Raw genomic sequence first — 22,780 nt, 5'->3', positions numbered from 1 at the left:
GGACTACGTGAATAACCTTCCAAGTCTTCGCACGAAGAGAATACCACCCAGCTAATTGAACGCACCCTAGATAGGAGAATTCGCCACTACAGTAAACCCCTCGTATTCGCGTTCTCATGGTTCGCGGACTCACGCATTCGCGGGTTTCTCTGTGGAACGTATCTAGCCATCATTCGCCGAAAATTCGCCCATTCGCGGTATTTTTCACTGAGAAATATTCACTAATTACTGTATTTTCATATAATTTTCATGAATAAATGCACTTTTTGTGATAAAACTATTAAAATATTCAGGTATAAGCATTTTTACAGGGTTTTTCTTGGTTTAAGCTATCAAAATGGGCAGTTCTAAGTGTTTTTAGAGGAGTTTTAAGCATTCGCGGATTTAACCCATTCGCAGGGGGTTGTGGGACGCATCCCCCGCAAATACGGGGGGTTCACTGTATACACAATGGGGCGAATTGAACACCTCTTAAGTGAAGGAAGAAAACAAAGACGGACTCGCAAGCAACTACCTCCAGAATAGAAGACTGAACCATTCCTTAGAAAGGAAGATGAAGTGGACATACTCCGAATACTGTGCGGTAATGAAAAAAAAAAAAAAAAAAAAAAAAAAACTGCTAAATACCAAATATAATGTCACGTCAAATTAAATTGCGTTCAAGGGCATAAACCTCGCACCACACGAGAATCGTGAAGTGTGCCCGCAACTGTGTTCGTGTAGTGAGCGCTTATGAACCAGGAACCAGGAACCATTTCTCCAACAGCAACTAATCGCTTCCTTCGACAGCGGACGGGAAGGATTCCACGGTGAGACAAGAAGTGTACACGGAAGCGGACGGACTTTATCAACCTTTGATAAATATTCACATCGGACATAAAGACATCCCCGCTGATGCCGGAACCGAATACTTGCAAATAAAGAACCTTAACCGACCGAAGCAAGTTTAAGCCTCGGCCACGACTTCCGGAAGAAGAGAAATACTCATCATTTCCCGCCTAGGAAACTGGCCTAGGAAAACTTCCCAAAGCTCGCCCATTGTTTTATCTGCAGCCAAGCCGAAAGAAAGAAATAAAACACACCCTAACCAATTATCTTAACATTAGAACTTCCCACAAATCTCATGAGGGAGCCCGAGAGAACGTAACAAGTCAAAGAAGATCTTACTGCTAGAAATTTTCAGGAAAATAGAAAAATGTACTGCAAAGTGCTGAGCGGTAGCCAGCAATAGCCGAAAACGGAAGAATCTTGACTTTCCGAAGGAATAAGAGAAAACCAGCTATTTCAGTTATGGCAGGCCTAAAGATGAATGACCTTTCTTACGACACAGACTTCCCCATGTCAAGTTGACTTGGTAAAGTTACGGGTTGACTTCTGAAGCTAAAGGAAACACTGTCTAGACATAGCTTTAGTGTGTCTGGACTGTCAGCTGTTCGCTCGGCAGTCGCCCGCAACTAGGTTCATCACGCAAGAGTTTGGATGACAATGGTGAAAATGCGGTTGTCTAAAAAATCTTCCGCATGAGGAGGATCATCGTAACTTCCATAAGGAGCATTGGGAATTCCGGAACCGAGGGCATTAGAGCCAGCAAGGAGCTAGAGTCACAGACGTCTTGACACTACCGCAATTCCTGATTACCTGATGAATGAGACCGAATGGCAGAAGTATACACCTCTAAGTTCTAATGATCTTGTTCCCCCCGAGTTCTCAGATATGACACGGCAGTTACGATGTCGCAAAGCAGACCCACTATTGTGTTGCGCACTAGGACTGAGAAAACACCTGAGGGCTTCCTTTATAGCCCTGAGGTTCCTGAAGGTTATGACTCCTCTCGTTCCCGATCCCTCCAGAGGCCCGAAGCCTGGTTTCCTCCAAGGTTGCTCCTCAACCTTGATATGAGGCATCTGAGTACAGAGGAACGTCGGGAAGAGGGGAGACTATAGACCTTCCGGATGTCAGATGCGCTTCTGACTATCACAGACGATCTGACAAGCGAGAATCATTCCAGATTATACCTGTATTCTCGATGTGGAAGTCCCAGCAATTCCTGAGACATACCTGAAGAGAAAGCATGCGGAGACACAAGACCCTGGAATTGAGAGAGAGAGAGAGAGAGAGAGAGAGAGAGAGAGAGAGAGAGAGAGAGAGAGAGAGAGAGAGAGAGAGAGAGAGAGAGAGAGAGAGAGAGAGAGAACATTCTCCCTAAAAGGCTTCTTCAAGAGGGTACCAGCTGTTCCCTGTTAGACAGGAACCCTCTACTTCCACATTTTGTACCTTCAACGATGCATATTTGCCGACACTGGAGACATGAGTTAGAAGAACAAGTTCGTTATACTGGCCACATCCCTTGAACCTGGAGCACCCACACTACTCATAGCTTGCTGTGACGCTACTGCTGACGACGGCTACACGAAATAGACCATGGAGGAGATATCCTCCTCCCTAAAACTGTTGCAGAGCGCAAAAGGCGCCCACAACAGAACCCTCCTCTTCTGCCAAAGAACGTTGTATAGTCAGGCAACATGTTAACCTGGTATGCCAGCCTTACTGACACCAAAGTGATGAAGTGTCAGGCAGTACTGGACCGGAGGGAGTATATCATCTTGTTTGAGCAACTACCAGTTCTGTCGCATATAGCGACTCGAACATCGTTGCTTCGGTAGTGTACGCTCCTCCGGAACCTTGGATTGAGGATAAGAGAGGATGAAGTTTACCATCCGCTTATACTCATTCTCATTGGCTGAAGGAGAACTAATATCCGATACCGGATCCTCTTCTTCAAAAGAACAATCCTTGTCGGACTGGTTCAACCGAGCCGGAGGATTGTCGGACTGGTCTGACCGAGCCGGAGGATGAAAGAGCACAGGCCAATCCCTGGCAAACGCCGAACTTGAAAACCCGGAACATATGGGAGGCACCAAAGTAGCTTGCGCAAACCCCGCACCACCCAACGGGGATGATGCAACACCTGGGCGGACCACGCCCACTCCTGAGAGCAAAGAGGCCGCAACACCGAACCACTCAAACGGATGTATCAAAACGCATGAGAATGGGAATCCAGAACTGAAGACCGGAATCAACCCCGAACCAACATGGATGCCTAGACGGAGGGACAGAGAAAACCTGCCGGAAAGTTGAGAAAGAAGAAGCCAAAAGAGGGAAGAAGGAAGAAGCCACACTTGCAGTAACCACCGGAGCGCCCAACGCCGATGTTGGGCAGATGGAGAAGGTCCCAACCGGACCGAACTCAAAGGAGTATTGAAGGGGAAGTTATGAGGTACCGAACCGAAGGTAACAGAAGAAGGTAATTACCAACTATCCTGGAGAATGGAAAGGCTGCGGAAACTATCAGTGCTGATACACTGAACGTTGGCGCAGGCGAATCGCCAACTGCCGTAGCATCCACAAGAATCACAGAGGATACATTACAGTTAGGAAAATATCGGTGCTGATACACTGAACGCTGGCGCAGGCAAATCGCCGACTGCCGTAGCATCCACAAGAATCGCGGAGGATACATTACAGTTAGGAACCCATAAAGAATGAAGTAAGGAGTTGCTGACGCCTCCGCAAACACCTGAGAAGCAACTAGACCGGATGCCTAAGAAACTACCGGATTTGCAAAAAGGTGATAAGACGACGGATCCGTAAAAAGTACCCCTTCCCTTAACCCCGAAGAGAGAGAGGGGGGCCACTGAGCTCTAAAATACACGGTTGAAGCAAGAAAGCCTTGCTCTGCTGAGTTAAAAGCCAAGAAAAACAGGATGTGCAACAAAGACCCCGAGAGCCCTCCAAAGAGCAGACTGAAAAGAAGATTGAGAAGGGCAATAGAAGAAGGCCTAGAAGAAAAAGGGGGAAAAACGGGAAATTTCCGTAGCGGCCGAAGAGACCATAGATTTCAAAGAAAATAGACTGGTTCTGTTCCCCCCGGCCCTGATAATCTTGATAGACATTATCAAATCAGAAAATTCTTTAAGACATGATCATGAATATTGGAAAAACTGGATCTCCAGAATTACCACCATCGCAAGACGAACGAAATTTTAAACCCCCAAAGGAAAAGGAACCTTCGAAGGAGAAGTATTCAAGGAAAAACAAAAATTCAGAACCAGATACATCAGAAACCAAATCTGAACGACGATTGATCTAAATGAGAGACCTAAACCCAAAGAAGAAGACCACGCTCAACTACTTTTCCTAAATACTTCCTAATTAGAATTCCTACCCTTCTGAGTGATTCCTAATTCTAAATCCACCTTAGAACTTACGCTTTTAGAGGGAAGGGGGAAATCTGCTGCCAACACTGCCTGCTCCGCACCGGGGGGGCCGCCAGATCCTACCTTCGAGGTTTGCGGTTCTCCATGAACCCCGGCACCCGTTAGGGCTGGTTCTGGAACAGGCAGGGGGGCTGAAAAAGAACGATTAGTATCTACAACACTATTACTACTATCCTTATCTCTATTTTCCGTTAATTTAGTCATAAAGCTAGAAAAATAGACTAGACATACTCGGCTAGTAACTTGTCCTCTAACTTTTTGAATAATTCTTCCATCTGATCTACCGACCAAGACTCGCCGCCTATCTGACTGATACTACACTGTCTTTTCCTACATAAAAACACAAACAGAATGTCGATCATGTTTGAGGGTACTCATCCTACGCTTGCAGAACGTGTAGGGCCGATGAGTGTCAGCATCTCCTGCAGAAGAAGGCTCTGTCGTTGAAGATGTAAACAAAGTGGAAGCATCGGCGTTAGCAGACGGCGACGTCTTCTTGTTTGACTTATCCAAACGAGTCCAAAGTCAAAATCGGGAGAAGATCCAAATCCTATCAATAAAGTATCCATCCAGGAGAAAATGCGTTGCAAACGTCCAAATCGTGATCTGATGTCCAAATTCTTGAATGGGGGTCGGGCTAAATGACCAAAAGTTCGCCTGATGTGGGACACACCCACACAGCATGGCGAACAAAAAGCAATTGGGGATTTCGGCCTCACTCAGCCGGGACTTGCAGCAGTGTTGCCAACGGTACTTCAGGTAACTCATTTGACAAGATTTTCTTGTAAGCGTTGGTAACGCTGACAGTTTATTACCCACTTAGTGGGTAAAAGCTATGGGGATGTAGTTCGGGCTGGTCAGTGACCAGGGGTAATTCAGGTGTTCAGGGAGTTTTACAATACATCAGTTTTGTTAGACTTAAATGATGCTTCATATTAGTGCTTTATTTTATTCAACAGCAATGATTTTGATGTTGGCTGGTGAGGATGAGCTATTTATGAGAAAACAAGTGCAACTGAGAGCAGCGATATTACACTCATTTTCTTTACAAAAACTGCACCATTATTCTTGTTTACTTTGCAGCTATTAGTGCATAAGTTTAAATTAGATTTGTGCTTTTTGCATATTCATGAGCCAAGGTAGGAGGAAGAGGAATGTTAGCCAGATGCAAGAAGGCTCTAGAAGGATTCAACAGCATTACCAGTAAAGTGATACCCTTTGTTGAGCACAGCAAAGCCTCCCTAAGCTTCCTTCTCCTTTTGTCATACTTTTCCTACTGAGGTAGGGTCCAAGAGACATATCCATCACATGGAAAGGAACAAGTACATTTCCTTCCTCTACAAGTAGTATAATACATGGGTCCACCGATATGGGAGTCATAAAATGACAACATAGATACCTACGAGCACCACACTGGCATATGCCTAGGTCTTATTTATTCTTTGTGACTGAGTAAAAATGACCAAAAGACACACAAATATTCAAAAGTAATCACACAATGCATACGGCAATGAACAAGTAGAAGATATAATAGTAGTTGGCTACATATAAAAAATTCAACAAGCACACAAGTGAGAGACAGCAGATATGTCCTTTCTTGATGGCAGCTGAAGAAAGAATAGTGACGAATGTGAGGTGGATGAGGTGTTACCCCTCTCTCCCTCCCCCCATACCCAAGATTCAAAGGCTATTCCAGCATGCACCAAAGGATGCTTCATAAATGAAAGGCTCTGGTTTGTATCCCTTATAAAAATACAATTGCTTGAAAAAGTTGTTATACTGTATTAGTTTCTTTAGTTCTTGTCTTGCACTTCACTAATGTTAAAATGGTTCTGTATTTCTTCTGTGATTTTATTCATGTACTGTATTCTGGTCCTTTCCTAAAGAATTTCTGCTTTTTCTTCTGGTGTTGATAAGTCATTAATGGAAAGTGCTCATTAACCATCAGTAAGTATGAATGTATATAAATTTTGTTAAAAGTGTGTTGTAATTATCATCAATGTAAACCCTGTATGCACTGGTTATTGTCATAACTTATTGTATATTAGTAGATTTCATCTTATAAACTAATTTATTATTAGAGCCTTTAACATTTCGTAAATTACTTGTAAGCTTTATTATTGTCTTTCTTATTGACTAATAGTTGTGAAGCTGTAAATATAATAGCACTAATACAATAAAGTTACAGTTTAGTTAAATTATCTTAGTTCCCTTTTCTTTCTTCTTTATTACAAGAATGTCATACAAACGATATTTTTCTGTTTGGATAAATAATTGTTGTATAGTGTTTTCAGAGAAACAGCTTTTGAAGGTATTTGCTGAGTTTCACTGGAACACTACTTCAAACCTACAAAACAAAGTTTCCCTATTTTTCTTACTTCATGATTTTAACCACCCCATTATTACGAAGTCAAGATTTTAATGAGGCCTAGTCTTTCAACAGATTATCGACTAATTAAGACATTTTTCTGGGAAAATGAGATTCCCAATAAGGTAAATCCTCTTAACAAAAATCAAAACTGGTACATATACTGTACACATTTGTTGGCGTTGCCATTGGTCAAGAAAAGTGCAACGTCCCATATTTTGCTTTTACAGCAGTGCATTAAACATTAATAATAAGAAAAGTAATCACATAGGTGAAAACAATAAATGAAAACATACAGAAATGATAATTAAAGGCAATCCTTCAAACTTCTACATTCTTCAGAATGGTGTAATATAACATGCAAATGAAAAATACTCTAGAGTGACAGTCAGGAACTGATGGATCTATGCATACAGGCAATGCCAACCTATGGCCATTCTTCTTCTCATAAAGAACAATTTTTGTACAGAACAGAGTGTGACTTCTCATAAAGAACAATTTTTGTACAGAACAGAGTGTGACAAATAAAATGGGCAACATATAAGAAATGGGTCTCAAATTATCATGCTAGGTACAGTGCTAGGCTTCATCTATAGCAAGCTTGTACAAATATATAATGTTATATAATGTTAATATAGGTACAAAATAGTACAAGGCAGTTCTAAAATTTTGGGGATAAATAATTAATCATGGCATCTTTTTGCTAAAATTTTGTCTACTACCAATAACTATTAGCAGTAGAGACAAAATTGCTAAGATGCAGTACTAGACTGGTGGTAAAATAGCAAGTATATAAGAACTAGTACTGTTAATACTGGTAACAAATCATGCTTCAAGTTCTCAAATCTAAAGTATACACAATATAATTAATCATACTTATCAAAAAATTTTTTCCTAAATAAGTTGATATTACTAACTAAAATTATAAAATTAGGAATTATCTAAATCTGTACTCTACCATAGACTACCAAATAATGGTAGACTATTGTCCCTTCTGACTTGTATGAAAAAACTACACCATGTGAATATGAATTTGTATTAATTTTTTTCTGAAACAACAGATATGAAGTGATATTAAATATGAGACAAAACACCCCAAACCATACACATACAGCACTACTAAAATATAAAAATTAACTCTTCACCTGTGTGGTACGTAAATGACCTGCTTCCAAAGGATCAACGTGACCAAGCACCCTACGATGAATCTCCAAGATGTCATGGAGGGATATACGGCCTATCCGATGCACCAAAGTAGTGTTTATATATTTGAGAGCCATATCTAGGCCTAAAATCTCGTTATGCTCCATCACACTCTTACCTGAAATATATTCAATGATAAACATGTTTCACTGTAAAAGAAATTTTTGATCCATGACAAAGAAATATCTTTACAAAGGCCTTTATTGCCATTCATAAGTAGTATAGTGCTAAACTAGTCATAACAGAATAACAAGATAATACTCCTGACAGAACACACCATGCTTACCCACTTGGACATGAACCCTGCTCAAGCAAAACAAGAAAATCTCTTATTGTCAAGGATAAGGGAGTGCAGTCTAAACCACATTTACAATACTGTTCTACATGTGGCAAAGAACCATGGGAACTCCAGCTGAAAAATCCTCACCAGGTGGGTCCCTATATCCACTGACAGCTGTAATCGAACCTTGGTTCTCAAACTTAATCCATTCAAAATGTTTACATGTTGAGTAGAAATAGTGCTATACTGCTTATTTAAACCTTTATAATGATACATGCATAAAATCATGAAAGAAAAAATAATACATGGATGAAATAAGTAAAAATTTATCCTGTACTATGGAGACTTGATGGCGTAAGTGGAAGGTGAACAGGAGATATGTTATTGATTGGAAGGGGAGCCACCTCCCATAAAAATGTTGGGTAATTGTCCTGCTGGATTTCTTTCCTTTTTTTGTCTCTTTGCACCAACCTTGAAAGATCCACTATCAGTATCTGAACTTGTTCCACTGACTTTCTGAGAAGTCAGCATGCATGTTCTTTGCTTTTTCACAAATGGTGGCCCCAGAAATACTATCACTGGCTAACTTTTTTCATTTATCCAAGTCAACAACAACTTTTCTACTTCTTAACTATCTGTGATCTTTGCTTTATAAGCATCTTCCAACCTTGGCAACATCTGCTCCTTTGGTGGCCTCTATTTTTGAGTACGGTGCAGACTGCAGACTTTGCCATACTGAACTGCACAAAAAGATCAGATGAGCACCACTTCGATATTCTACTATGAGATCCTTTCTCCACTTTTATCAAGGCTTTTTGGTTTCCTGCTATCACTACCCTTTTTTGCCACAAGATGGTTTATTTAATAATATTAGTAAAACACCCAAAATACAAAGAAAAATAAAATAAAATTAACAGCTAATTTTAGTGCAGGTGGGCAGTGACTGACAGTTATGGGCAAACTGTCCAAATTACCCTTTGTTGCCATGTTTTTCAGCATACATGGGATCCATTTGACAACCAAGATAATTTTTTTTTTTTAATATGTTTGAGAACTGAAATGTTCAAGATTGGAGACATTTGAGTGCCAAGGTTTAAGTGTACTGATTTCTCATGTTTACTAATGAAAAGGAAGGCAGATTTAAAGGTGGAACATTTATCAGACTAATTACATCAACCTGGCACAGGTCAGAGAGCAATGCAAATATCACTGGGCTACTAGAGTTTCTCCATGTTAGCTGCTGGAGGAGACTGTAGTGATAGGATTTATCCCCAGCACCATGTAGAGCAGCCAAGTCTTCTCCATTCAAACAAGCAAATGCAGCAATGGCAACAGTGAAGACTCAACACAGTCTTGAACATATACACTGAATGGCCTTAGGATCATAGTGCTTGGGCTAAGTCTGTAAATTTTATACATTCATCCCTGTTTAGAGTTGTGAAGTTCACGATATTAGGTGGATAATATTGATGAAACAATTAAGTGATGAGTTTTTGTCAGGCAATATTGGGTAATAACTCGAGCATTGTAAATCTTACCTACTGTATCACTCTGTTTAAGAACTATGCAGCACTCAAACTCAGTTTGTCAGCCAGTACTAACCATTACAGCACAATTAAAGGTTATAGGGGTTGTAATCTGTATGAACTACTAAAGAGAGAATTTCACACAAGGTGTAAAACACAGAAATGAAGTTTTCATAATAAATCTAATATTGTAATACTTACCTGAACACCTGAATTAGCCCTGGTCACCTACCAGCCTGAACTACATCCCCATAGCTTTTACCCACTAAGTGGGTAATAAACTGTCAGCGTTACCAACGCTTACAGGAAAATCTAGTCAAATGAGTTACCTGAAGTACCGTTAGCAACACTGCTGCAAGTCCCGGCCGAGTGAGGCTGAGATACCCCAATTGCGTTATCCACTATTCAAATTGAAGTGGGGAGGAGGGTGGGAATCATTCAGGTGTTCAGGTAAGTATTACAATATTAGTTTTATTATGAAAACTTCATATTGCAATACACTCCCTGAACACCTGAATTAGCCCGATTAACAAAATTTAGTGGAGGTGGGATCAATCTAATTCAGCCCGACCTGCCAACAGGGAAAGCAAGTAACTCATTATTCGCCTACTCTATAAATGAATGTATCCTCACCTGGTTATCCCACTCGACAGGTGAGAATGTCTGTAGAGAGAGTACCCCCCACGTCAGTCTCATGTCTAGGTACTGTCTGAGTCGAGCTACCTCTCATGTGGTATTCAAACCTCCTCATGGATAGAGTAGCAAAATAAAAACCAACCTACCATGTGGCTAATCACAGCCTCCCATGATTAGTGGAAAAACGATGTGGCTAATCGAAGCACTCTCATTTATGGAGGGTCTGAGTCGAGCTACCTCCCATGTGGTATTCAAACCTCCTCATGGATAGAAAGTAGCAAAAAATAAACACCAACCTACCATGTGGCTAATCATAGCCTCCCAAGATTAGTGGAGAACGACGAACCTCCCATGTGGCTAATCAAAGCACTCTCATGTATGGAGGGGTACAATGAACCTCCCATGTGGCTAATCAAAGCACTCTCATGTATGGAGGGGTACGAAGAACCTCCCATGTGGCTATTGTAGCATCTCATGTATGTAGGAGAAGTTGAGTGTGCAGGTCTTCGAGTTCTTCGCCGTCCGTTGCTGCCGATGTCTGTGCAGAAGAGGTTGAAGAAACCAAACCTGTCCACTGGATCTGCCTATCTTCACAGTACTAACGTCAAACTTAATATTCTCACTATGAACCCTGACTAACAGAGAATCCAAAATTCCAAATTTCCTCAGACTACATTCATTACCTGAAGTTCCCCCCACCCTTAACATTACTAAGTAATTATAAGATCGAGTTGGTCGTCGCAAAGGGACCAAGCAAGAAATTCTTCTTCGAAGAAAACTGAACGTCTTTTAGGTAGAAAGTTGTGAAAACCGACACCGACTTCCAAGTGGCTGCCTCTAAGAACCATCGCACTAAGAGAGTACCCCCTTAGCTAAATGAACGCACCCACGATAGAAGGGTTAGCGGCTACACACGAACTAAGAGAATAACTTTCATGTAAAAAGGAGAACGATGCATCTCCCAAGTGACTAATTAGAGCCTACCCATTAGGGAGGGAATGAGGCAGTGTGCCGAGCCGATGACCCTCCGCCCTGCAGGTTGCGGCAAAGGCCGATGAGCGCAGAAGTATCCCAGCGCCGATGAAACAACCTAGCCTAGCCTATGAGAGCACCTCTTTGGACTCTCGTAGGGAAACTATCAAAGACTAGGATACTTAAGATGTACTAAACTTAGGTTAATGTGATTATAGTATCACTATTGCTTAAGATTCTAAAGCCTACAAGGAATTTCTCTAACTAGTTAACCTAATAATCACCGCACTACGTGAGTACTACCTTAGCTAAATGAGCGCACCCTAGATAATAGACTTCGCCGTTAAACGTGGACTAAGAGAATAACCTTCCAAGTCTTCGCACTAAGAGAATACCACCTCAGCTAATTGAACGCACCCTAGATAGGAGAATTCGTCACTATAAGCGGTTGGGCGAATTGAACGTCTTGTAAGTAAAGGAAGAAAACAAAGACGGACTCGCAAGTAAACTACCTCCAGAATAGAAAGCTCTGAACCATTCCTTAGAAAGGAAGATGAAGTCGACATACTCCGAATACTGTACGGTAATGAAAAAAAAAAAACTGTTAAATACTAAATATAATGTCACGTCAAATTAAATTGCGTTCAAGGGCATATACCTCGCACCACACGAGAATCGTGAGGTGTGCCCGCAACTGTGTTCGTGTAGTGAGCGCTTATGAACCAGGAATCGGGAACCCTTCTCTGAAAGTAACTAATCGCATCCTTGACAGCGGACGGGAAGGATTCCGCGGTGAGACAAGAAGTGTACACAGAAGCGGACGGAGTTTATCAACCTTTGATAAATATCGCATCGGACATAAAGACATCCCTGCTGATGCTGGAACCAAACACTTGCAGATAAAGAACCTTAAACGAACGAAGCGGAGTTTTAGCCTCGGCCACGACTTCCGGAAGAAGAGAAAAACTTATTTCTCGCCTATGAAACGTCCCGAAGCGCGCCCTTTTTTTTTTTTTTATCTGCAGCTAAAGCCGAAAGAAAGAAATAAAACACCTAACCAATTATCTTAACATCAGAACTTCCGACAAATCTCACGAGAGAGCCGAGGAACGTAACAAGTCAAAGAAGATCTTACTATTAGAAATTTTCGGGAAGATAGAAAAATGTACTGCAAAGTGCTGAGCGGTAGCCAGCAATAGCGAAAGTGGAAGAATCTTGACTTTTCCGAAGGAATAAAGAAACCAGCTATTTTGGTTATGGCAGGCCTAAAGATGGAATGACCTTCCTTACGACACAGACTTCCCCAAGTCAAGTTGACCTGGTAAAGCTTATGGGTTGACTTCTGAAGCTGAAAGAAACACTGTCTAGACATAGCTTTAGAGTGTCTGGACTGTCTAGCTGTTTGCTCGGCAGTCGCCCGCAACTAGGTTCATCACGCAAGAGTCTGGATGATAATGGTGAAAATGCGGTTGTCTAAAAGATCTTCCGCATGAGGAGGAACATCGGAACTTCCGTAAGGAGCATTAGGAATTCCGGAACCGCGAGCATTAGAGCCAGCAAGAGCTAGAGTCATAGACATCTTGACACTACCACAATTCCTGATTACCTGATGAATGAGACTGAATGGCGGAGAGTATACAGCTCTAAGTTCTAATGATCTTGTCCCCCCCCTCCCTGCCCCCGAGTTCTCAGATACGAAACGGCAGTTACGATGTCACAAAGCAGACCCATTACTGTGTTGCACACTAGGACTGAGAAACACCTGAGGGCTTCATTTACAGCCCTGAGGTTCCTGAAGGTTATGACTCCTCTCGTTCCTGATCCCTCCAGAGGCCAGAAGCCTGGGTTCCTCTAAGGTTGCTCCCCAACCTTGATATGAGGCATCTGAGTACAGATGAACGTCGGGAAGAGGGGAGACTATAGACCTTCCGGATGGCAGATGCGCTTCTTCTGACAATCACAGACGATCCGATAAGCGAGAATCGTTCCAGATTATACCTGCATTCTCGATGTGGAAGTCCCACAATTCCTGAGACATACCTGAAGAGAAAGCATGCGGAGACACAAGACCCTGGAATTAGAGAGAGAGAGAGAGAGAGAGAGAGAGAGAGAGAGAGAGAGAGAGAGAGAGAGAGAGAGAGAGCAGGGAGACAGGGGGGACATTCTCCCTAAGAGGCTTCTTCAAGTGGGTACCGGCTGTTCCCTGTTAGACAGGAACCCTCTACTTCCACATTTGTACCTTCAACGTTGCATAATTGCCGACACTGGAGACATGAGTTAGAAGCAACAAGTTCATTATACTGGCCACATCCCTTGAACCCAGAGCAGCCACACTAATCATAGCTTGCTGTGACACTACTGCTGACGATGGCTACATGAAACAGGCCATGGAGGAGATATCCTCCTCCTTAAAAGACTGTTGCAGAGCGCAAAAAGCGCCCTCAACAGAACCCTCTCCGAATATCCGGATAGTGAGGTGGAAGCTTCAAAAGAAGCCCCTCCTCTTCTGCCAAAGAACGTTGTACAGTCAGGCGACAGGTTAACCTGGTATGCCAGCCTTATTGACACCGAAGTGTTGAGGTGTCAGGCAGTACCAGACCGGAGGGAGAATCATCTTGTTTGAGCAACTACCAGTTCTGTCGCATATAGCGACTCGAACATCGTTAGCCGGTAGTGTAGGCTCCTCCGAACCTTGGATTGAGGATAAGTGAGGAAGTCTACCATCCGCTTATACTCATTCTCATTGGCTGAAGGAGAACTAATATCCGGTACCGGATCCTCTTCTTCAAATGAACAATCCTTGTCGGACTGGTTCGACCGAGCCGGAGGATTGGCGGACTGGTCCGCCGAAGCCGGAGGATTGTCGGACTGGTCCGACCGAGCCGGGACAGGAAAGAGGCAGGCCAATCCCTAGCAAACGCCGAACTAGAAACCCGGAACTTACTACACCTGGGTGCGTGAGAAGGAAACCTGACGTATCAATCGCGAACATACTGGAGGCACCAAAGTATAGGTTGCGCAAACCCCGCACCACCCAACATGGATGACGCAACACCTGGCCGGACCACGCCCACTCCTGAGAGCGAAAAGGCGCAACACCTGAACCACTCAAACCGGATGTATCAAAACCGCATGAGCATGGGAATCTGGAACTGAAGACCCGGAATCAAGCGAACCAACATGGATGCCTAGGCGGAGGGAAGAGAAAACCTGCGGAAAGTTGAGGAAGAAGAAGCGGAAGGAGGGAAGAAGAAAGAAGCCACACTTGGAGTAACCACCGGAGCGCGCAATGCCGACGTTGGACAGTTGGAGAAGGTCCCAACCGGACCGAAACTCAGAGTATTGAAGGGAAAGTTACGAGGTACCCAACCGAAGGTAACAGAAGAGGGTAGTTACCAACTATCCTGGAGAATGGAAAGGCTGCGGAAACTATCGGTGCTGATACACTGAACGCTGGCGCAGGCGAATCGCCGACTGCTGTAGCATCCGCAAGAATCGTGGAGGATACATTACAATTAGGAAACTATCGGTGCTGATACACTGAACGCTGGCGCAGGCGAATCACCGACTGCAGTAGCATCCGGAAGAATCGTGGAGGATACATTACAGTTAGGAACCCATAAAGAATGAAATAAGGAGTTGCTGACACCTCCGCAAGCACCTGAGAAGCAATTAGACCGGATGCCTGAGAAACTACTGGATTTGCAAAAGGTGATAAGACGACGGATCCGTAAAAAAAAGTACCCCTTCCCTTAACCCCGAAGAGAGAGAGGGGGGCCGCTGAGCTCTAAAATGCAGGGTTGAAGCAAGAAAGCCTTGCTCTGCTGAGTTAAAAGCCAAGAAAACAGGATGCGCAGCAAAGACCCTGAGAGCCCTCCAAAGAGCGGACTGAAAAGAAGATTGAGAAGGGCAATAGAAGAAGGCTTAGAAGAAAAAGGGGGAAAAAAAAAAACGGGAAATTTACGTAGCGGCCGAAGAGGCCGTAGATTTCAAATAAAATAGACTGGTTCCCCCCGTCCCTGATAATCTTGATAGACATTATCAAACCAGAAAATTCTTTAAGACATGATCATGAATATTGGAAAAACTCAATCGCCAGAATTACCACCATCGCAAGACGAACAAAATGTTAAACCCCAAAAGGAAAAGGACCCTTCAATGGAGGAGTATTCAAGGAAAAAAAAAATTCAGAACCAGATACATCAGAAACCAAATCTGAACGACCCTCCACGGATCTGGAAACCTTTGTTGCACAGAGCACGAAGCAGGAAATAAAACCCACGATTGATCTAAATGAGAGACCTAAACCCAAAGAAGACCAGCGATGTCTTCTTGTTTGACTTATCCAAATGAGTCCAAAGTCAAAATCGGGAAAGAAGTTCCAAATCCTATCAATAAAGTATCCATCCAGGAGAAAATGCGTTGAAAACGTCCAAATCGTGATCTGTCCAAATTCTTGAATGGGGGTCGGGCTAAATGACCAAAAGTTCGCCTGATGTGGGACACACCCACACAGCATGGCGAACAAAAAGCAATTGAGGTATCTTGGCCTCACTCAGCCGGGACTTGCAGCAGTGTTGCTAACGGTACTTCAGGTAACTCATTTGACTAGATTTTCCTGTAAGCGTTGGTAACGCTGACAGTTTATTACCCACTTAGTGGGTAAAAGCTATGGGGATGTAGTTCGGGCTGGTAGGTGACCAGGGCTAATTCAGGTGTTCAGGGAGTGTATTGCAATGTAATAATTTCATAAACAGCATGATGAAATTTAAGCAAAGATCATAAAATACATCCATATTAATAATCAAATTTACACACTAAGCCACTACACAACACCTACACAAGAAAGCATTATATACATATACTGTACAGTGGACCCCTGCCTACTCACAATTCTGGATTCGCGGATTTTTGTGGCACGTACATCAACATTATTCACATAAAGTTCGCCTATTTGTGGAATTTTTCAGAGAAATATTCACTAAAATTGCTGTTATTTTCATATCATTTTCATGACTAAATGCATTTTTATGACAAAACTATTAAAATAGTCAGTTATAAGCATTTTTAGAGAGGGTCTTTGGTATTTGAACTATTAAAATAGGGCAGTTATAATCGTTTTTAGAAGAGCGTCAAGTATTCGTGGATTTTAGCAATTCGCGGGGGGTTGTGGTACCTGTCCCCCGCAAATCCTGGGGGTTCACTGTATACCTTACAGATATCTTGAAGGTGAAACATGCCAAAAAAATTCAGTGATACATAGCGTAAAAATCACCAAGCAAATAGCATGTCAATGGTGTAAAATCTAATACAAAATGTAAATTTTATGGTAAAAAAAATAACAAAAACTACAAAATCTGAAAGTTACCTCCCACACTAAGACGTGTTTCTAAGATCATCCGCGTCTGTGATAGTGTCATTGTATTTCCCTCAATACCAGCAGTATGGTATATGTACTGATAATAGGCTTCCTTTTTAATACGACGAAGAGATGAAGATGAATTTGGTATTTTCTGAAGATCATCCCTTTTGTTATCAATGCGAGACAGAAGAACTGCATCCATTTCCTCAACAAGGGGTCGAGTGCGTCTACGATTCCTGTTGTGCATGTAAAAGAAATGCAATTAATAAATGCCAAAAGTACAAACATTTTCTCAAGGAATACAATACTCTAAAAAAATCACATATGTATGCCTAAAATATACAAGGAATGCAATACTCAAAAAAAAACCCACATCAATGCCTAAAATATTACTATTAAAAGTAAATTTATATTGTATTACTTAACAAAAAAATTGGTTTCAAAAGATCATCCAGATTATTCGTGAAAAATTACTTTTGCAAATAATAACTCATGATAATATAGTACTATGGACCCGAACAAAGAAAGCAAGGCAACATACAAAAACGTAATATACTGTAATTGGGTGTTCCTTAAACAAAAGCCTTTCATTTTACTTAATGTAAAATATCTGCCAGTGTTGTGGTGTTAGCTCATAAGTTATCAATAAAAATCAATCTGTCTGGTGAGTATCTCAGTGAAAAAAAAAAAAAAAAAAAAAGAGGTTTTGACATAGGAAAAACCTATTTTTGATAGTAGCTGTTGAGTCCTCAAGGAGTTTACCTTCCATGGTCTACCAGTGCTCCATGGTGACCAAACTAATATCAGAGAATTCTCTTCTAGTTGGTCTTATTGGCCAGGTGTTGTGTTGTAATGATTAACATTATAACACATGATGGAGTATATAATGGACTCAAAGATGAAAGGGCACTTTCCCTTATCTTCAGTGATGCTGAAGCCAGTTTTTCCAATGTCAAAGAGCGGTTGTCAAAAATCCACTCTGTTGAGGCTGTCGTTTTCCTTGATAGAGAGTCTGCTATTCCAATGAGACTGCCTGTGAGGTGAATTGCAGACAGGTGCCACTTCCTTGCTTGCACCACCTGAAGGATGGCTAACATTATCATATTGAGAGGAGGTGAACGTTATCCCGACCTCTTGATGTAGGACACTGTAGTCATGTTGTCTCTCTCTTATGGAGGTTTGAGTTTTTTGAGACAAAAAGACAGCCATCAGCTCCCGGGAATTGATATAAGAACTCCTCAGAGTAGCTGATCACCTCCCTACCACCTGACAATCCTCCCAATGTCCTCCCAACCTTTGAATCTGTATGTATCTTTTCCTATCCAGAACCTTAGGAATGGGCGGATGGGAACAGAGATGGGGACGTGCCAGTAAGCATCATTCCAAGTCCCTTTTAGCAAACAATGTGTTTGTTCAATGTTGATTGGTCGAGGATCATTCTTCTTTTGGAGGAATCCTTTTTGAGGACACTGAAGAGACATACTTGTTGGCGAATATGAGCATGTTTCTCTATGGGACCTATTAATAGGGCCTTTCTGCACATATAAATAATGCTGTCCCACCCCCTCAGGGAAAACTTCCATTGTCTGTGATGCTGTCCAAGCCAACCCCAACCATACAATTCCTATTGGTATCTGCTTCTTCCTTTGCCTTCGCCTTTGATAGACATTCCAGGTGTTGCTTTTCCTGTTCCCCATATAAGATGGTTTTTGGACCTTGTGAAAAATGATGTCCTTTGCTGTTGTTGTTGTTGTTCCTTTGTAGGGAATTGTCCCTCCTGACCACCTACCTGTTTTTTGAGGAAAACTTTTGGGGGTGACTGAAGGCTTAAACAATTTTTTATCAAAGCAAGCCTTTTTTGGGGTTGGGTAAAGGGAAATTTTGGGTTCTTTGTTTCCTGAATTCCCCTTTCCCCAGAAGAGCTTACACTGTACAATTCTGTTGGCAGGCCTGCTCGCTGAATTGAGCCACAACAGACAACTCAAACAGGTCCTTACAGAAGGGCTTAGAATGAAATAATGCAGTGACATTGGAGAGTGATTTGATGGAGCCCTCAAATGCTTTCATTCGCACTTTTATGCACCATTCTAGGAAGTCACAAAGTGCTTCCCATCGGGTTCTCATAAGACTTTTGGCCTCAACAGCAAAAATTATCCTGGAATCTTCTGGAAGCCTTTTGGTGGCAACTTCCAGCAAGGTGGTAGAGGTTACAATAGTAGGTAGTTGGAGCCTAGCATAAAATTCTGACAAGGCTGTCCCCTCTGAGAGTCTTCTCATAGGGGTCCCAAACTGCTGCGTAGCTATATCTAAAGGGAGCTGTTGCCTTTCAAAAGGGAGTTTTAGCATTGCCCATTCCGTGGTGGAATTTCCTGAAACTGGGATGACCGTGGCAGATGGTTTTAATTCTGCCAATGTCTCTTGTTTTTAGTCACTACAAACTCTGAAAATCTGTTTTCACTTGATTTATAACTCTGAAAGTGCAGGGACAGAAGCCCTGGGGCTACTTGGTGAGCACCTTGGGTCTTATTCAAAATGGAAGTAGAGATCCATTTTTTGCTGACCTGGTAAAGGGTGATTTGCCCATTCCTTGGTGGAATTCCCCAAAACTAGGATGACCATGGCAGATGGTTTTAATTCTGCCACTGTCTTTTTTTAGTCATTACAAATTCTGAAAATCTGCCCCCACATGATTAATAATCTTGAAGGTGAAGAGACAGAAGGCTGGGGCTACTTGGTGAGCAACTTGGGGATTGATTTCTATAGCTTTTAATGCTATAGGCACTGGTATGAAAACTGTTTCTGTTAGTGGTTTCTCCATGTCTGGTGAAGATGGTACCAGGTGCCATTCTGTATTAGGGAATGCTGCCCTAATTCTAAATTCTACTTGTACAACTTCGATCATAGTTTTTTTTTCTCATTAATTATATACTTGCCATCGGGAGAGAAAATGCACATTGAGGCGTCTCGCCATGGATTATCAGTATCATCAGGGGTGAGTACTGGAGCCCCTATTGTGTTTTGATCTTAAGTTCTGTATTCCGAACTGACCATTTTGTGGTTTCCAGTCAGACTTCTAACACTGGACCGTTTGGGCAGTATTTGTATCGACACTCACTTTTCGGTTACAGGATGTAGTACTTTTACACTTTGGGGTGTACATGAACGACTTACTTTCCTTTTCAGAATCATGCTTCATGCCCCTTATATACTGACGTTCTGTGGCAAGGGCATCTTTAATGGTACAGTACTCAATTTCCTCACGGAATTGATCAAAGGTCGCAAACTGTGTACAGTATTCCTTTTGGGAGAGCTTGTGCAGTCTAACTGAGCTTCAGCAACTGAACTGTAACTGCCTAAAAATAGTATAAAATAATACAGTATCTTTAACAACCCAGAAATAGTTATAGAGATAAAGAGTATCATTTCTCAGCAAACATCCATACTTGCACACAAGCCATGAAAACTAGACCTCTATGACTTTGTGAGTAAGGTGGGTCTATTTTCTGTGTGATCACAGAGAGAAAGACTTTACTGAACTAGTCTCACTGAACACTACCATTTTGGGCGCACACACACACACACACACACTGGTCAAGTTCTCATAAAAATGGTAAAATAATAAAAAAGAAAACTAATGGAACAGGAATACTTCAAACAAGGTAAGGAATTTAAATGAGCTTTAAATAACTGTTATTACCTTAATGCCCTAGAGTTAGCAGGAGATATTGCTAAAGCACGTAAATACATTTTGTCCGCTTCAACAACATTATTTCGATGTTGTTCCAAGTACTCGCCATAATACACGAGGATGTCTGGATGTCTAGGAGCTATAGACAGAGCATGTTCCAGCAATCTGCCAGCACGCACACTTTTCCCTGAGTGAACAAGCTCCTTGGCTGCTTGAAGAGTATTCAACACTTCTATTTCTACATCTGAAAATAAAAATTTAAAAAATTTTAAAAATTTATGTAAAATTAAGTCTTGTACATGGCATCTGTAAAATAACTATACTGTAATTCTAAAAACAATTTCAGGATTCCCTACAGTCTGACGACCGAATAGATTTTAAAGGCTATCCATAAAAAAAGTTTTCATAATAAAATTAAGTTTCATATATACTTACCAAGTAATTACATAGCTAACATTTCTACTCACGCGGCAGCCTATTTAAAAATTCATGGTCTCTGATTCTGTAATTACTTGGCAAGTATATATGAAACTTAATTTTATAATGAAAATATAATTTTCATATAAGTAACTTACCAAGTAATTACATAGCTGAATCCCACACTGAATGAAAGTGGGATACATGGACATATTCTACTCCAAAACGTTAAAGCATGGTAATGACTTTGAAATAGAAAATTTGGCCAGCATTGATACAATGCTTGTTGTTTCCTTACCTGATAAGAGAGCTACTGCAGGTGAATACTGCCTCTGTAGTAGCGTAGCAGTTGAGATATGGGTTGCCTCTACTTCAGTGGGAGCTTTGAGGAGGATAGGCCTGATTGGCTAGCAAAGCATACAAAAGTGCCCTTGCCCTGGACGCAGTACCAAATTAAAAACAACCAGACAACTCTGTCACCTACTCTGAAAACACCACAACCCATCCACTAAGACTGGTGGGTATTTCAGATACACTGTATCCCAAGGCTTCCCAAAATACTCGAAACCCTACACCAAGGTGAAAGGATAGGAGAAAAAGAGTGCTTCCTATGAATCCTCCCCTAATACCATGCCAGCCACCAATAACAGCCCCAAGGTACTGTGATTATCAAACACTGTTTCCACCTCCTTTAAATAGTGAGATGCAAAAATAGACTTGCACCTCCAGTAGGTCGAATGAAGAATTGAAGACAGGAACATATTGTGCCTGAAAGATAAAGAAGTAGATACTGCTCTGACATCACGAGCTTTCACTTTAAAAGTAGGCAAAACATCCTCCTGAATTCATGAATGTACCTCAGAAATTAAGTCCCTCAGGAAGAACGACAATGCGTTCTTATTTAGAGGATGAGAAGGGTCCTTAACTGAACAGAGGTTACTGGATGGACCTCTGAGCTTTTCAGTCCTGCTCAAGTAACACCTCTGATCTCTGACAGGACAAAGTACTATCTCTCCCTCCTCGAAGCCAAGGGTGTCCATCAAATTCTTAATGGTAAAAGAACAAAGCCAGGGCTTGGACAAGTCCTCGTTCTTGGCTAAAAAAAAAAAAAAAACCTAGGGTAAAGGAGCAAACTGCATCTCCTCAGGAAAAACCTACCCTTTTATTGATAGCTTGAATTTCGCTAATATGTTTAGCAGTCGCTAAAGCAGCGAGGAAGAGTGTCTTACCAGTGAGGTTCCTCAGAGAAGTGGAATGAAGGGGTTCAAAAGAAGGACCTGTAAGCCACTTCAATACTATGTCCAGGTTCCAAGAGACCAGGTCATCCTTCCTCTGCTTGGATGTATCAAAGGACTTGATGAGGTCATTAAGATCCAAGTTTGACGAAAGACCCAGGCCTCTATGTTTGAAACCTGAGTTAGGCATGGCTCAATACCCCTTAATGGTGGAAGACAACAAATTTCTAGAGCATCTCAGATATAAGAGGAAATCAGCAATATGTGTTATAGATGACTCAGAAGAAGAGCCATTATGGTTGATGCACCATCAATGGAAGACTGCCCACTTAGCCTGGTAGACGAGGCTAAAAGAGTTACGCCTGCATCGTGCAATAGCCTCTGCAGCTCCCCTTGAAAAGCCTTTCGCTCTGACAAGCTTGTGGACAGTCTCAAGACTATCAGAGTAAGAGTGGACAATCCTGGGCATCTCTTGAAGTGGGGCTGTTTGAGTAAATGTGGTTTTTGGGGAGGAAGTCTTGGAAAATCCACCAATAACTATAGAAGGTCCGGGAACCACTCCTTCAGGGGCCAAAGTGGGGCTATGAGGGTCATATTTATATTGTGATGAGTTTGAAATTTGTTTATCACCTCTCTGACCATGCTGAAGGGTAGAAAGGCGTAAAGATCAAGATTGGACCAGTTTAGCAGCATGGCGTCTGTTGCCCATGCAAGAGGATCTGGGGCTGAAGAGCAAAAGAGAGGAAGGCGATGGCTCCTGGAGGTGGCAAACAGGTCTAATGTTAGCCTGCCCCATAGTTTTCAAAGACCCAGACA

General features: G+C 42.0%; 1 protein-coding gene across 7 annotated transcripts in view; it reads right to left on the bottom strand.

The window, feature by feature from the left end:
* Positions 1 to 22,780, bottom strand: part of Fic (FIC domain protein adenylyltransferase) — a 92,082-nt gene that overhangs the window by 7,988 nt on the left and 61,314 nt on the right. For all 7 annotated transcript variants that reach the window (XM_067111700.1, XM_067111697.1, XM_067111698.1 and 4 more), the window contains 3 exons: positions 20,322 to 20,556; positions 16,631 to 16,860; positions 7,791 to 7,966 (listed from right to left, as the gene is read on the bottom strand). In XM_067111700.1, coding sequence (XP_066967801.1) covers positions 7,791 to 7,966; positions 16,631 to 16,860; positions 20,322 to 20,556 — 641 coding nt within the window. The remainder of the gene's footprint in view (positions 1 to 7,790; positions 7,967 to 16,630; positions 16,861 to 20,321; positions 20,557 to 22,780) is intronic.

This window comes from Macrobrachium rosenbergii, chromosome 11 (assembly GCF_040412425.1).
Source record: "Macrobrachium rosenbergii isolate ZJJX-2024 chromosome 11, ASM4041242v1, whole genome shotgun sequence".
NCBI classification, from domain to species: domain Eukaryota; kingdom Metazoa; phylum Arthropoda; class Malacostraca; order Decapoda; family Palaemonidae; genus Macrobrachium; species Macrobrachium rosenbergii.
This window is presented reverse-complemented; position numbering and strand designations above follow the sequence as displayed.